At 30.7% G+C, this 16281-nt stretch overlaps 3 protein-coding genes across 3 annotated transcripts in view; all 3 read right to left on the bottom strand.

Moving 5' to 3' along the window:
- Positions 1 to 16281, bottom strand: part of LOC133195887 (protein lifeguard 4-like) — a 396544-nt gene that overhangs the window by 220563 nt on the left and 159700 nt on the right. The gene's annotated exons all lie outside the window — the stretch shown is intronic.
- On the bottom strand, positions 3534 to 5814 carry LOC133195886 (uncharacterized). Its single transcript, XM_061331859.1, has 5 exons — positions 5660 to 5814; positions 5280 to 5336; positions 4850 to 4976; positions 4495 to 4626; positions 3534 to 4197 (listed from the first exon to the last, which is right to left on the bottom strand). The coding sequence occupies exons 1-5, from the start codon at positions 5798 to 5800 to the stop codon at positions 3905 to 3907; spliced, it is 750 nt and encodes a 249-aa protein (XP_061187843.1). The 5' UTR covers positions 5801 to 5814; the 3' UTR covers positions 3534 to 3904.
- Positions 8483 to 9287, bottom strand: LOC133195888 (uncharacterized). The gene is made up of 2 exons (XM_061331863.1): positions 9182 to 9287; positions 8483 to 8824 (listed from the first exon to the last, which is right to left on the bottom strand). The coding sequence occupies exons 1-2, from the start codon at positions 9210 to 9212 to the stop codon at positions 8550 to 8552; spliced, it is 306 nt and encodes a 101-aa protein (XP_061187847.1). The 5' UTR covers positions 9213 to 9287; the 3' UTR covers positions 8483 to 8549.

The following is a 16281-nucleotide window of genomic DNA, read 5'->3' as shown; positions in this document are numbered from 1 at the left end:
TTGATGTCTAACATCTAAACACATCTCATTTGATTAAATTTAACGAGCTCTCATACCAAAATCGCGCAATCGGTTTCTTTCCGTCTTTAGGTAAGTGTAACAATTATGATTGCCTACTGTATTATTAGCGGTTTCAGTGATTCTACTGGTGGAAGAATGAATATCCCAATTCTGATGTGCCATTGTTATGCGCAAACTTGTTCGTCACGGTAGGTTGGAAACCCTTCCATTTCCTCTCTGACGATGGATAAACAACAAACAGCACGCTTACCTGTTTTGCCTTATTTTTTTAGTTAATATGCAATACATTTATAGCTAGAACCCATGGAACTTCTGTCTGCCGTACCAAACTTGCAAGACATTTTAATTGTCTGGAAATATCCGGAAACAATGTGTATACATGTACCTCCAATGTATAAAGTGGTATTACAAAATTTGTTGCAAACATGCCATCATCAATATGCACGCACGTGTCTTTGGCGACTTTCTATACATGCATGTCAGACATTTCACCTAGTTAAGTTATTCTGAATACGGAATTTAGTGCGACGTATCCAAGATAACCCTATGACCATTTTTTAAATATAAATTTCGACCTTGTAATGAATTTTTTTCGCAGATTATGTTACCCTGCGTTTCCTTTTCCTTTCAGTATATCTTAAAGGAAACGACAGGAGTGGTTTAAATGCATATGCATTTTCCGGTGAAGACATTAACATATTAAGGAGAAATGTAAAGATATTATGCCCAAAGTACAATCAAACAATACAAATTGTTAGCAGAGCAAACATGGACCTCTGAAAACTGAGTTTGGATCAGTTGTCACAACTGGTTATTCGGTGTGCTTGGTTTTTATATGTTATAGTTTATGTTCGTGTGATAAAACAATAAAATTTCGAAATATAAATTCTTGCATTCGTCTTCAGCTTCTCCCTTAACATTCCATTAAAATATTCGGTAAAAAAAAGTACTAATATGTCAATTAATTGTTGAATTTTTTTTATATTTCCACCAAAATAAAATTATAGAACTTGATTAGTAATTAAAAACCAGCTAGTATATTTTGTTATGACCTCTTTCACGGTTGAAATGATGTCTTTTAACTGTATGGAATTTTATTGCAAGAAAACAAACGTAGAGATGGAATATATATGTAACTTTAGAATGAACTTCAGAAACACAAGGGGATTGCCGATAAGATGTACACAACTATGTTTAAGCTAAAGGACGATAACTGAATGTGATTGAAAGGGAATCTATGAGTGAGAAAGGTCTTCTAGATGTATTATTGCCTCAGCATATTTACTGTTAATAGTCAAACAATTAATTATAAAGAAAAAGTAAGCAAAACAAATGAAAATAGAAATGAGTAGATTTCTTGGGAAAAAAACGACACACACACACACACACATACACACACAGAGAGAGAGAGAGAGAGAGAGAGAGAGAGAGAGAGAGAGAGAGAGAGAGTATCTACAGGCCCGTAGGAAGCAATTTCACTTTGAGGGGGCACAACTACATGAAAAAATATAAATGAAATAAAAAGTTCTCTCACAAGTTAACAGAGGATGGATTTGATTATTCTGCTAATTTTCTCTATGAACGGTTAGTGTTTGCCATTTTTAATGTGAAAGTGTTCATTTATATACACTCTAAATGGAAATGATTTCTCATAATCAACAAAACCATTGGACGACTCTTCTTTATCAAACTTATGTTCTTAAAAGTAAGAGGCAGCGAAATTTTAATTTTGTAAATTTTCTTTTTCAGTTGCTTTATTATGTGGTTTTTTCTTACTAATAGTCTTCAGCGTAATGGATACGTTGAAAAGACTAGGTGACTTTTAATTTATTAACAACTTGGACAGGCAATTCTTGTCATAGTCTAATAAAACACAACTGTGACACAGCGTGCACCTTATGTGTCACACTTTCCACGCTTATTAAAATGGGCGTATGACATAATGACTTATTAATATTCTTAGGTAATATTACTAGTATTTGTGAAAACAGAGTTTGCAGCCGTTAAACAATGATCACATTGTGGCAGAGAAACAGTTTTAGTAAATGATTTGTCCGGGAGAGAAGATAAATTAAGCCTTCAGACAAAACAAGTCTGTTTAAAGAGCAATCATTGCACAATTTTCAGAGATGTCGATATGCGTGGATTTCAATTATCATGCACTGCGATTATAATGCATACAAAGTTATTGAGACACGTGTTTATACTCTGCAAGCCCTCCAAAATGAATTGATTGTTTTGCTGCAAAAGAGCTTTAAAATCAATATTTGTGCTATAAAGAATCTTTATTTCACATTTATGTTTCTGAGAGCATTATTATAAAGCGAATCTTTGAAATCATTTGTTCTTAAAGTATATCTACAATTTTCTTTTCCAAATGTTTATTTCTTTGAAGAAAATGTTTGTTCTATGAATAAATTTATTTACTGACTAAAAGCTTGGTCTGCAAAACAATTGAAGCTAAGTTACTTGCCTCTTTATAGCTTTTACTACACCTATATCCTATAATAGTTCTTTTATGCAATGACAGACTCTGTAATATTCTGTTTACACGCCCATTATCATTTCATTGTACAAAAATCCACAATGTGTTTAAACACCTATCTTATAACATGATTATTACACTTAAAGGGGCCTGGACACAGATTTGAAGTTAATATAACATGACTTATATGTTATTATTAGCATTTCACACGGAAATATAATAAAAGCGTGTTCAGAAACTTCTTTTATCTGGAAACTATTGAAACTACGAATTCCAGGACGCATTTGATTGACACATCTTTGCACTTTCACGATGTAAATTTTATCCTTAATACTTAAGAAAAGTAGAAATTTTGTTGTGTATTAATGAAAAATATTAAAACTATAATCCAGAAAATTCGGAGTAGAAATGTGAGAAAGTAAAACTTACTCACAAGTATAGTCAGTCCGTGCTCAGTGATGTATGCAGAGTTTAACAAATTGAACACATCCGATGAAACGTAAACATTAACAATAACAGAGCTCGTGCCCCCTTTACAAAAACAGATGTCTGACATGATGTAAAGAAGAATGTCGTTGTCATTGAATTCCAAGAATATTCATGTACGTTCAATTCATGTTACTGTTTTATTTTTTGAATGAGCATAAAAATTTAAAATGTAAACACTGCAACTGTGTCCAAGCCCGTAATATAATCCTATATTATCATAAATCTGTAATCCATAGTAAATTACATAGTTCATTTGTTAATAGTGACACAAATGTGAATTAAATTACACACATATAACACAAGTAAAAAGGATGAAAAATGCTTATGGTACTTTGGAATTCTTTTTAAAATAAAATTTCAATGCATAACATTCCAAACAAAGTAACAATCTAGGCCTAATAATTTATATGCATCGTTGTAAAGAAAATAATTTCAGTTTCATTAATTTTATTAAAAAAAAAAAAAAAAAAAAAAAAAAAAAAAAAAAAAAAAAAAAAAAAAAAAAAAAACTAACACAAACATTTACTTAAATGGTAAAACAAGCTTATCAAGCGTGAATAAAAATTCATAAATATTCTTATTACGATCCAGTCTGTGTTCTTTTCACAAAAGTTATACATATGAGATAACAATTTTGCAACTCTGCAATTACTTTGTTTCTTGAAGATATGAAATTTTTGTAAAAACTTTATTAACAACGCATTGTCATGAAATTGAAAATAATACATGTGCCCTTCTATTGCTACGGTACTCATTAAAGATTTGAAAATTTTGTCTAACTCATAAGAATTTTTCTGAAAAAGGTATTCAGTCTAAAAACTGACATATACAAAGTAACAAAACTGACACAACGTCTCTCAAGCCATCTTATGCACAAAACATTTGTTTATGAATTGATCATTAAAAAAATTAGTAACGTTCTCGGTGGATGGTGAGGTTGATTGGGGGAATTGAAGAAACCGAATTCATCATTCGTCCATCCGTGGACGATTCTCGTAGTTTGGAATATAATATTCGGCTGCTAACCATGCCCAGTATGATAAACACCAGACCGATACCAGCCAGGATGATGGAGTAAGGAGTATGAACTTCAACCTCTATGACGTTCAGGTTCAAAAGACTGAGAGTGGATTCAACAGAATCTAATGCCACTTGAACCGTTGCTATGACCATTCGAAGAATCAAGAATAATTCAGATAAAGCTGTAAGAGATGGCATCATTAGAAGATCTGTCTTCATGAAAAGGGAAGATGTATAAAAACTTTTGTTAAGTTTGAGAATTTGTTTAGAAAATAAACGAGAAATTGATGTTTTAATTCCTACTAATTATTTTACTCGAGCATTGGATTACACATTTTCTCAATTGTTATGATGATAAGCAGATGCTCTATTAATGACTTTGTTAAAGATAATAAATAAATATTTTCTACCGCTCGGTAATGGACATTATCATTATGTTACTATATAACCATTTTGAAGGTAACACATTTCGGTCTTACCAGCCACAAGAATGGTAATACCACCAACCATTACTTTAGAGGTGGATCCAAAGTTTAACATGAGAAGGAAAAAGCCAATTACACATAATGATAGGGCAACTGTACTCGTTATTTGAAGTTCTAGTAGCCTAGCTGAATATAAAGGAAAAGACAAAAATGATTATTAATCTTTGGTAGATATTAACAGTACATATAAAACTTTATTTTATGATAAATAAAATGGGACATTATATTCTTTAAAAAAAACTTTTTGCATTCTTTTCAAACCTTTCAATACAAGTAATGTCCCGCTGTATGATTGAATAAAAATGTTTGCATGATCAAATTATTTTAACAAGAGAAATAAGTAACTTACGGAGATTCTCAACCACCGCAGAAATTGCTGAAGGGAGTTTATCAAAGGGGACACGAAGACAATTACCAGCTGTACACAGTGTGCAATAAAATATGCTCAGTTCTACACGCACTGGTGGCAAAGAAATCTAGATAAAATCTTTCGTAATTAATATACAAACATTATTATTTTTTTTTTTTACGTTTCACAGTATTGAAATTCAAATCAATCTTATCAATTTTACATTTAAAAAAAAGGAAGACTGAATATACTGTTAACCTTTTTTAAAAGTGAAAATATTGAAAAATTACATTTTTAAAAAATTGCATAGTAATTAACAGCAATATATAGTCAACTTCTTAGTAAATGCTAGTTCAAAGCATTCACAGTTACTTTGAGACCAACAATAAAAAAATGAATTTATAATTCATTTTCAAACAAAGAAGCTTACTCTTTTAGAGGAAATGATGTTGTTGAGATTCAGAAGGGAGTTCAAGGACAAAATGTTCTGCGAAAATAAAAGAGAAATCAGTTAAGGAACTGCTTCTTTGTAGAAGAATTTCTTTTTTAAATGTTTAGTTTCCTATTCATGATAAAATATTCAGTTTTCTAAGAACAAATATTATTTTGATTGTTAATTGAGCATGTTTACTATATTCTGTTCATGTTAGGTTTTTTTCATGTATATATTTTATATATTATTCATCCATGTTCTATATGACTATCAATCCTACATGAATGACCTTTTTAAAGTAGGACTTCTCTACATTTATTGTACTGGAATCTGAATACACAACATTTAAACATTACAAGGGGATTGAAATGGCTTACCTTAAGAATCGATGTCGGCTGAATACTAGTAGTTTTTACAGTTAAAACGAACCAGCCTCTTGTTACAATGGATGACAACCACAAACCAAATGTAATAAACACTGTCACCAAAGTTAACAGTAATATCTGCTTTTTGTCCATCTTGATTGCCTTTGGTTTGAAAAACTTAAAACCTATGAACATATTTTCAAACTGTCACTCCATGCATAAATGAATTATAACCCACGTTTTTGTGCATTAGATGTAAAAGTTAATTAGATTGAACTTTGCACTCATCTCTGTTTCATTTAAAATGAATTAATTAGTTAATTAAATAAATTAATTAGAACTTTGACAAATCGTCCTTTAAAATTAAAAAAAATTAAACATTGAAATTCATTTACACAACTTGAACCCCATAAGAAGAAAACTACATAACCCTTACCATCACGTGGTAATCAAATCTTTAAAAGCTTTTGCTTCTTATATGAATTTTCCAAAACTTTTAAAAACATGTCTTATATAACTACACATGTTTATCAACGTTTCTTTTTCTTTTGGCATGAACTGTTCACGTGTACACAATTTTCAATATAGCTCACCTAAACATATAACATTCTGATTTATCTATTATTATTATTAAAAGTTTTTAGAACACATATATACAACATCAATTTTGCACAATATATCGAACCTTAATCATTATTAGACAAAAAGAGGCCTTTTTGCTAATTTAGGTAACAAAAGGGTCAAACAAAACTTTTAAAGTGATGTTCAAATTTCAGCTGATAGATAAAAAATAACATTTATCCGAGAACTTTGATTTATGTAATTAAACATTAAATTACAATAATATATATGTATCAATCCCAAGTCTGGGTTTTCGTTTCAAGATGAATTTGAAATAAAGAAATTTCTTTGTATTAACTTCTGCAAAGAAAGAAATTATTCACGAGAGCCTAATGTATTTTTGTGCCATTGTGGGTGTTCAAGCCATTAGTGTTCAAAATGAGATTGATTGAAATTTAGAAACACAAAATATTTGTTTCTAACATGTCTGGTGAGCTTTATATCCCAGTTCATTGTGGAGTAATGCGTATGAATAGAAATTTAGAAAAACTTCCTGTTGCTCTTAATTCTAATCTTGCTAATGACGCAGTGCAATTTTGGGGTCACTTTTATTTTTAATTTTGATATTTTGGAATATGTGACTGCATACAATAAAACACGAGGTACAGCTACGTTATTATTTCCGTAATATTAAACTTAATGTAAATAAAATGATAATGATAATTTGAAAAACAACAACAGATGAAATAAATAAGATGAATCATGTGTCAAGTAGAATATAGAGCATTTTATTAATTTAAAAGGACCAAATATTTTTTTTTCCTATAAAGGACAAAATCAGCATCTGTTTAAAATAATCTATGATTTTTTCAAGTTATTTCTTCTTTTTTTTTTCTCATATCTAGATAAAGCATTTCAAATAAAATCTGGCCTTTTGAAACTTAGATTAATTATTTCATGTCTCTTCACTTCTTTGAAGTAACACGCTGTACAAACATTGGCATTTTAAGTTGTTTAACTTTTCAATCTTCTAGAACATTTCCATTGTTTTATACCTATGACCTATATAGTGTAATCTATTTGATTTGATAAGAGTAGTTTGATTTTTGCTTATGAACGATATGTCCATCGTTGAGGCGATTTATATGCTACACAATTATTCATTTTAAGTATACGTCGTATTCTAAATACATGTGCTACATGTCAGTCTAAGTTTGCACTTTTCATTCACCGTATAGCTTTTTAGTATCTGTATTTCAAAGATCGACAAAAAATCTTACTGTTGATCGCGACTCTTTTTAGGTCTGTGTCATCTTCGATTGAAAACATAAATTCTGCTACCTTTAATAAAAAAAAGTTCTTAAATACTGATATAAATCTGAGTTTGAGTTAAGAGACAAAAAAGTATAAAATAACGAACAAAAGAAAAAATGAAGTACTATATTTTATCGGAACATAAATTAATTACATACATCTTTGTTGTCTATTACATCCTGTGCAGAAAATAAGTCATTAATTTTGTACTTACTCACATTAAGTTACCTAGTTTCGACAAGCTTATGTCAACTGAAGGGCTGATGACACAGTTTCCCATACCGGAAAGTACTTTTTAAAACAAAATGCTAATGACTTCAAGGGCATTTATACAAGTGCAAAAAAGTCACGCTTTGTATATTCTTTTTCATTGACATGTGTACAATTTTCGAAACTAAATAAAAGATTTCAAATTTGGCCAAAGTTCTTTCATATGTGTTTCTTATCTTTCGTAGTTCTTGTTGCACAAAAACGCTCGCATGGCAAGAGGACACACACACAAGACAAGTTGTTTTTTAACCTACCAATTAAAATTTGAAAAGCCGTGTTTAATGGCGTGGAAGCCGTTGAAATAGATACTTGTTTCAAAGTTTGTGGTGTGACTCTCTTTCTTTAAAAAAAAATAGATTTGGAGTTGTCCACTGAAAATACAGTTTTGAATAATTCGTAACCGTAAACACTTGAATAAACATATAATAAGACGTTTTTTTTTTTTACTTCATTCTCGCCCTATAATGACGTGTGTATGAATTAGTCATTGGCTGACGGCTGTAATTAAAGCTTTGAAATGTTGTTTATCATATGCACTTATGGTTATTATTTTTCTTCACTTTTATTAACTGTGCATATGCAAACTGATGCATATATAAATCTGATGAAAATTATAAATGCGAATTCTTACAAAAGTTATACATTTTTGTAACATAATATGAGAGAACATATTCAATATCCAATTATATTTCTACCACATTTGTGAACAAGCATGAGCAAAACTATCAACCTGGAAATCTGCATTGACATTTGAAAATTAGTCATTGTCTTGATGAATCGTGAATCTGACAGGGGAGATGGATTGACCGTCTGTGGACTGGTCCCTTGTTCGCGAGTACAAATTACGACTGCTAACCATGCCCAGTATTATAAACAGCAGACCAATACCAGCCAGGATGATGGAGTAAGGAGTTTGAACTTCAACCTTTATGACCTGTAGGTTCAAAATTCCGAGAGTAGAATCAACGGAATTAAATGCTACCTGCATATTGGCTATGGCCATTCTGAGAATCAAGATAAGTTCTAATAAACCTGAAATAAAAATTGTTATGAGCTTAGCACAAAAAATGTATTAATGAATATGTTTTAAAAATCGTGATATATATTGTTTATTGGAGAACATGGTAGTTTTTCTTCTAGTAATAGTCTTGGTAAACTTTACTTCAATTCACCCGAATTCATATCAATTCAATGTGCATTAATAAAATATGTTTATGAAATTTGCGTTGTAAAGGTATTAAATATATAATGTTGTAAAGAAGATTATTAAGGAGAACACACTCAAATTGATGGAGAGATTTCTTTATCATCCTAATTAGCAATAAACGGAAATACACATCAGTCTTACAAAACAACTTTTATTACATGGTTCATATGTTCACATCTTACCGGCCACAAGTATAGCACAACCCCCAGCCATAACTTTAGACGAAGATCCCACAACTTTAGACAAAGTTCGACAGGATAAGTAAAAGAGCAATCGCACATAAAGATAGGGCAACTGTACTCATAACTTGAAGTTCTCTCACGTCAGCTGGAAAGAAAAAAAAATGTCGAAGGTTTAAAACGTATTTTAAAACGAAAATTATATAATGCATAGTCATTTACTTTAAATATATCTTCTTTTTGTTTTAACAAAGAAGTGGAATTTCAGTTCATTTACAGTTGCTAGGTGTGTATCAGCGTTAAAACCTCTAAGATTAAATGCTTCGTGATCTGATCTAGGTTCGATTCTCGTTCGCCGCGTCAAACCTCAGACGTAAACATAAATAGTGACTGTTTTTTTCGCCAAACGTCTGGTATTAGAAGTGAAAGCCATAGATCCTTAGGATCAGACCTTAAAAAGCTTAAAAGACTTTAAAAACCGTGATCCCGGTGGGCCTTGGCACGATAAAGACTCCCACTGCTGAATGACCCTGAGTACCCTGTGTAGGTCTAAATTTAAAGCCTTCCATTGGCATACGTGCCGTTACTAAACAGGCCTAAGTGAAAAATTCTCTAGTGTGACGACAAACAATATACAATCAATCAGACTAAGATTAAATACGTTTTTGATGTTTAGAAAAAGCATTTTTTATTATGGACACATGTTAGAGGTCCTGACTCCAACTGATTGAAATCCACGCATACATTTGATCCACCACTTTATTTAAGAGAGTTACAAATTATATTGTCCTTACTCTGATTTCTCTTTACCAAACAAAATTACACGTATCTCAGTTTTATGACTTGCCTAGATAGCCAAGCGGTCTAGCGCGCTGTTCCTGTACTGCTAGGAGACAAATTCCGTAGGTCGAGAGTTCAACTCCAGGCAGGGGCGGAAGTGGGTATCCTTATAAAAGGGAATTTTTTTGTGCTCTCTCTCTCTCTCTCTCTCTCTCTCTATACATACATAGTAAACGATTCTGTTTTTTTCTAAAATGTATGTTTGTTCCAGTAATTAAGTGAGGGTAAATAAAAACACGTGACTCTTTATCAATTGTCAAAAAACATATAGGTCCTTAGAATTGGGTTCTTTGATTTCTGGTAATAAAAGCCAGGATGAGCATGCCCATACTTATACATTCAATATTTGTATTCCATGTAATGTATTAGATAATTGAAAAAAAAGTTTATTACGTTAAATTTCTGTTTAACACGCCTTGACATAGCTTGTGTCATATTTATCCAAAGGTGAGTACAAGCATATAATTATGTCGGCACATTGACCATTTTATACATCACCTGAACAGCTTAACAGTGGTATAGTTAGAAAACTTGGCTCTTGACAAAAACTTGACAAAAGCTCTCAAGTAATTGAAAATTCTCTCATTTTGACATCTGTACCAAAAACAGAATTAAAAAAAGAAAATAGCTTACGGATTCTTTCAATCACATTAGAGACTGTTTTGGGGAGTCTGTCAAAAGAAACTCGAACACATTCACCATCAGTACATATAATGCAATAAAAGATGCTTATCTCCACACGTTCAGGAATGGATTCCTAAAAAGATATTATTTGTTACCATATTTAGAAAATTTACATTTTCTAACTAAGCACTAGCTCAGTAAGTTTTGATTTAAAAAAAGGAGAAGAGGGGGAAACTTTAAAGAACAAAGTCTAATTATCATTGTCACCATTTTTAAAATTACATTATATGTATATTACATGAACCACTATGCTTCGTTTGGATTTTCGTAATGCAATGACTTTTGAAGCAAAAATTATTTTAAAGAAATGTCTTACTCCCCAACTAAAAATAATCATCTTTACACGCCTTAGGGGCTGGATGATAACCTGTATGAATAGTTAAGTAGTATTTATACATGTAGTATAGTACATGAATGGTTGCCTTTACTATCAGTTGGGGTTGAATACTAGACGTTTTCAATGTGAAAATAAACCAGCCTCTGGAAACAATGGCCGCAAGCCAAAAACTGAACGATACAAACACCGATGCTAAGATTATAACTGCCAGAAGTGCTATATCCATCTTGATGACTTTCATCACATTGTTGTTCAGTATCTTGCAACTGTACACAATTGTGTATATGTTATGCCATCAATGTTAAGAATGTAAGACAATTAAAATGATAATTTAAATGACATTTTATATATTCTATTTAATAGTTGGAATTTTGAAATAGATCAAAGTTTTGACGAATAAGATACCATATCACTATTTACAAAGCTTTATTCGCAATCAAAGAATTTCCGCTAATATAAAACTTTCCTAAATACTGTTGACATACCAATGTAGCATTCATTTATTTATACATTTTAAAATCCAGTATTTCTATTTCCTATCAGTAAAATAGTAAATAATTAAAGATAATCAGGAAACCTGAGGATAATAACAATATCGATTTAAAGTTATTTCTGTATCTGTTTATTTTGAATAATTTGTCGTATTTTTCTTTGTTTTTATTGAAAAAAGTCATAATATTGCAAATATAGTCAAAAGAAATTCAGTTACTGTGAAATTAAAATCGTTAAATGTACCAACATAGGACATCGAAATATTAGACACGTTAAATTAAAAGGTTTACATTATGTGTTGTTAAGCACATCAGGCGAGCTTTAAGGACCTGTCATTGATAAATTTACAAATAATATTTACATAGAAAAACTTCCTTTGAAATTGAAACTTTTATTGTATGTTGATAATGGAAAATTCAATTCTATATATATATATATATATATATATATATATATATATATATATATATATATATATATATATATATATATATATATATATATATATATATATATATATATATATATATATATATATATATATATATATATATATATATATATACATATATATATATATATATATATATATATATATATATATATATACATTGCTAATTCTTTTTGTAATGAAATGCAACTGCGTACTGGCATGTATTATAAGACAGAGGTATTGTTTCCGTACATTTATTTATCTGACTCAATTTGTAAATGAATTCAGTTAGCGTATGTACAGAATTCGTGTATTTCATAAAATATCAAAGAATTTAGATTACTGTAGTTCATAAGCGTGTGTACAGCTAAGTGGAAAATATTATACATTTGTATGGTAACTTGTTACTACAATAAACATTATAGTTTATGAAACAGAATATCTATTGTATAAGAATTGCGTGATTTGACACGTACTACGTCTTGTTTTTCTTTTTCTTTTTGTCAATGTAATTTATTGTCAATAGCATAAAGTTTTGTGAATTTCAGATGTACACATTTATGTCAAATGGTCCCTTGTAAGGATGCATTCTGCTGAGATAACTGCATTTAACTTTTCAAATTTTGCACTTTAATTTGATGTATTCATTATTTGAAACAAAAAAAAAAAAAAAAAAAAAAAAAAACATAATACGATACATAACATACATAAACGATCAAGTACAGTATGTTCAAAGCATGGTTTCTTAAAATACAAACACTTAGGTCTACTTAAAGAAAAGTTTTACAGAAATACCAGTGATAAACCACACTGTGAACGAGGTCATCTGTTGTTAGGTTTCTTAAAAAACATTCATATGAGGTGTCATTCTAAACATGTGTCTGTTTCAAAATTTTCATAAATACGAGTAAAAGTTCTAAGAACGCTATCTCCTCTTTCCCACCTAACCGTTCACGGTAGCTGAGTCGGTAGAGCGCTCACTCCGTGATCGGGAGGTCGTGAGGTCGAATCTCGGCTGCGAGTGACCTAAGTCGATAAAAATGGGTAGCAACTGTTCTTTCGCCATGCGCTCGGCACTTTGAAGTGAAAGTTGCGGGTCCTTCGGATGAGACCTTTAAACCGAGGCCCCGTGTCACGGCAGGCGTTGGCACGATAAAGATCCCTCACTGCTCAATGGCCTTGAGTGCCGAAAAAAAGGTCAAAATTTGAAGCCCTTCACCGGTATAGGCGACATCTCTATATGAGTGAAAAATTCTCGAATGGGACGTAGAACAACATATAATCAATCAATCAATCTTTCCCACCTAGATTTTATACCCATTTATTTCAAGATAAATGACAATTTGGCTATTAAAACTTGTTTGAATGCAAAAAAAGAGTTCATTAGTAATTGATTGATAATTCAAAACAAGTTCAGAACAATTTTAGATTATTTGATTTACAACTCTTTCCATAAGGAGGGTAGAAAATTTTATCCATTGAAATCGGCAATCAGAGTTTAAATTATCACCAGATTTTCAAAAAACATGTACATGCACTCATGGAAATGGATAAATGACCCTTAAATCTTTCCGTATGCTTAAAGGTGCTTAGACACAGATTTGGACTTAATATTTTCTCAAATTTTCTGTATAATATCACGACTTATATATTGCAATAGCATTTCACACGAAAATATAATTAAAAACTTATTTTATCTGGAAATTATTGGAACTACGAATTCCGGGACATGTTTGATTAGCACATCTTTGCACTTACACAAATTTTAACTTTATCCTTAATATTTAAAAAAAGAAGCGATTTTGTTATGTATTAATGCAAAATATTACATCTATAATCCAGAAAATTCAGAGTAGAAATGTTCGAAAGCAAAACCAAATCACCAGTATAGTCAGTTTGTGCTCTGTGATGTGTACAGACTTTAACAAATTGAACACACCCGTGAAACGTAAACTGTTTTTGTAAACAGGGCACGAGCTCTGTTATTGTTAATGTTTACGATTCACCGTGTGTGTTCAATAGTTAAACTCGGCACACACCACTGAGCGCGGACTTATAATACTGTTAGCGGGTTTTCCTTTAGAATATTTATACTCTCAATTTTCTGGATTATAGTTTTAATATTTTTCAATAATACGCCACAAAATTGCCACTTTTCTTAGGTATTAAAAATAAATTTAAAATATGTGAAAGTGCAAGGATGTGTCAATCCAACGCGTCCAGAAATTCGAAGTTTTAATAACTTCGAGATAAAATAAGATTTTTATCATTTTATCATATTTTAGTATGAAATGCTATAGCAACATATAAGTCATGAAATTATACAGAAAATTTGAGAAAATATTAACTTCAAATCTGTGTCTAAGCACCTTTAACGTTTGTAAAATTTAACATGTAAAATTGACAAAGTGGATTTTTTAATATGTAATCTCATATAAACCTGAAATAGAATGATTGTTTTTTGCTGCTTTTTATCTGTAAACACATGCCTTCCTGCGAAACAAAAATAGTTTTAGTATGAATTTTGTGCCATAACATTTCATAACACCTGTAAAATGGAAATTTTGTTTCTGAGGGGGGATGTATTAAAATATTAACCGTTTTACGTTGATTTCTATAGTAAACTTTTGAAACTTGAAACTTTTATTTTCACTAAAGCACCCACATTGGGTATGTTAGTACAATGAGAGTTTAACAACTGAACAAATTAACATGTGAACAGTTAACATAATAAACTACAAAAGGATCTTTGATATGGACAGTACTGAGGGTTAAAAAACGTAAGTTTTACAAAAATTATAGAGTTATCTCTCTTTGTTTTCCCAAATAATATACGTTTTATAAAATCCACATAAATATCTATATACAGGTAAATGTGAAAAATCATTCAAATATGTTAATTTCTGAAAACAGTCTTTGAGGTAGGTGACAAAACAATACCATTTTTCTCTGAATTGAATGAAGAAAAATATCGGATATTATAGCTAAGCCCTTTATTAGGTGAAAATATCAGTTATACATTAAATGGGACTGGCTAAATAATTAACACTTGAACAGTACAGAAACCAGTGTTATTCCACGGGAAATTAAGTGGAAATGTTTGCTTAGTAGAGTATAACCACTTAACAATTACTATAAACCCTACAACAGAATACTTTTTCTTCAATATTTCTAATCGTGTTCATTACTCATGATATTGATTTTTTTTATGCACTCCCCCCCCCCCCCTCCTAAAAAAGAAACAAAGCTGGTTCTACATTTTATACCTAATTTTAGGCTTACATGCACTTCCACGGAAAAAGAATTTCAGAGATTTTTGTACTTCATGAAACTTGAATGTCTGTACTATGGTTCCAAATCAGCTGAAATTGGCCCAATGTTTTTCGTGACGTTGAAAATATGAAAGGTTATTAGAAGAAAGACCCCAGAAGACAAAAGGACAATTGTTCATCAGAAAAGCTTACTTCAGCCTTTGGCTCAGGCCAACTAAAAATAACGAGACTTAAAAGACATGTAAACGATATTTAGTATGTTTGACTCTAATGACTAGTATGAAACATAAGTTATTCTTAATGCATTTATTTGAAAAAAAAAAAAATCAGAAGCGTTCTGTTGATTCCTTGTGTTGAAAGAGTCAAGAAAAAAAAATATTCTTGAGAAAATGATTACAGAATAATTGAATCCCCTCTCTGTTTAGAAATTGATATGCCTCTAGTTCATCTGTCTTTTCAAATAAACAAGTCTTTTTCAGTGCACAAAAATTACTTCTTTTCGTTGCACATAAGACCCTTATTTCTTTATATAATCAGGTTCCAATTCAAAATCAGATGAAGTTATTTTTGTTTGAAATAACCTCTTTCTGATCTTTAAATACTTGTATTTCCTTTTCTTTGTAACTTCCAGCAAATGTCTTTTCTTGAGATATTGTTCATTTAAGAGTGCATTTAAAATTTGCCTCATAACTCTCTTTCGACACAAGGTGTAAGGTTTAAACAAGCAAAAATAAGTTATTTCTGTTTTCAAGGTATCATACTTGGTACATTTAAAATCAGAGAGAGAGAGAGAGAGAGAGAGAGAGAGAGAGAGAGAGAGAGAGAGAATATAACTGACTGTTGTAATTTCCTCATGACTGAAATAAATTTTAAATAATTAAATTTTTCATTTTCCCTTTGAACGTTTAAATCGCAACTTTGGAAAGACGAAGAAAACAACTCTGTTTTATTTCAAAGGCCAGTAAAAACTTTTTCGCTGTCTAATTACATTGACATTGATGTACTTCTTTGGCAATACCACCAAAGTATAGCAAAGTACCATTTA

Source organism: Saccostrea echinata, unplaced genomic scaffold (assembly GCF_033153115.1).
Source record: "Saccostrea echinata isolate AGI-Se365-2 ecotype Australia unplaced genomic scaffold, CSIRO_AGI_Sech_v1 ptg000029l, whole genome shotgun sequence".
Taxonomy (NCBI): domain Eukaryota; kingdom Metazoa; phylum Mollusca; class Bivalvia; order Ostreida; family Ostreidae; genus Saccostrea; species Saccostrea echinata.
The sequence above is the reverse complement of the archived record's forward strand: the minus strand, read 5'-3'. Positions and strand labels throughout refer to the sequence as shown.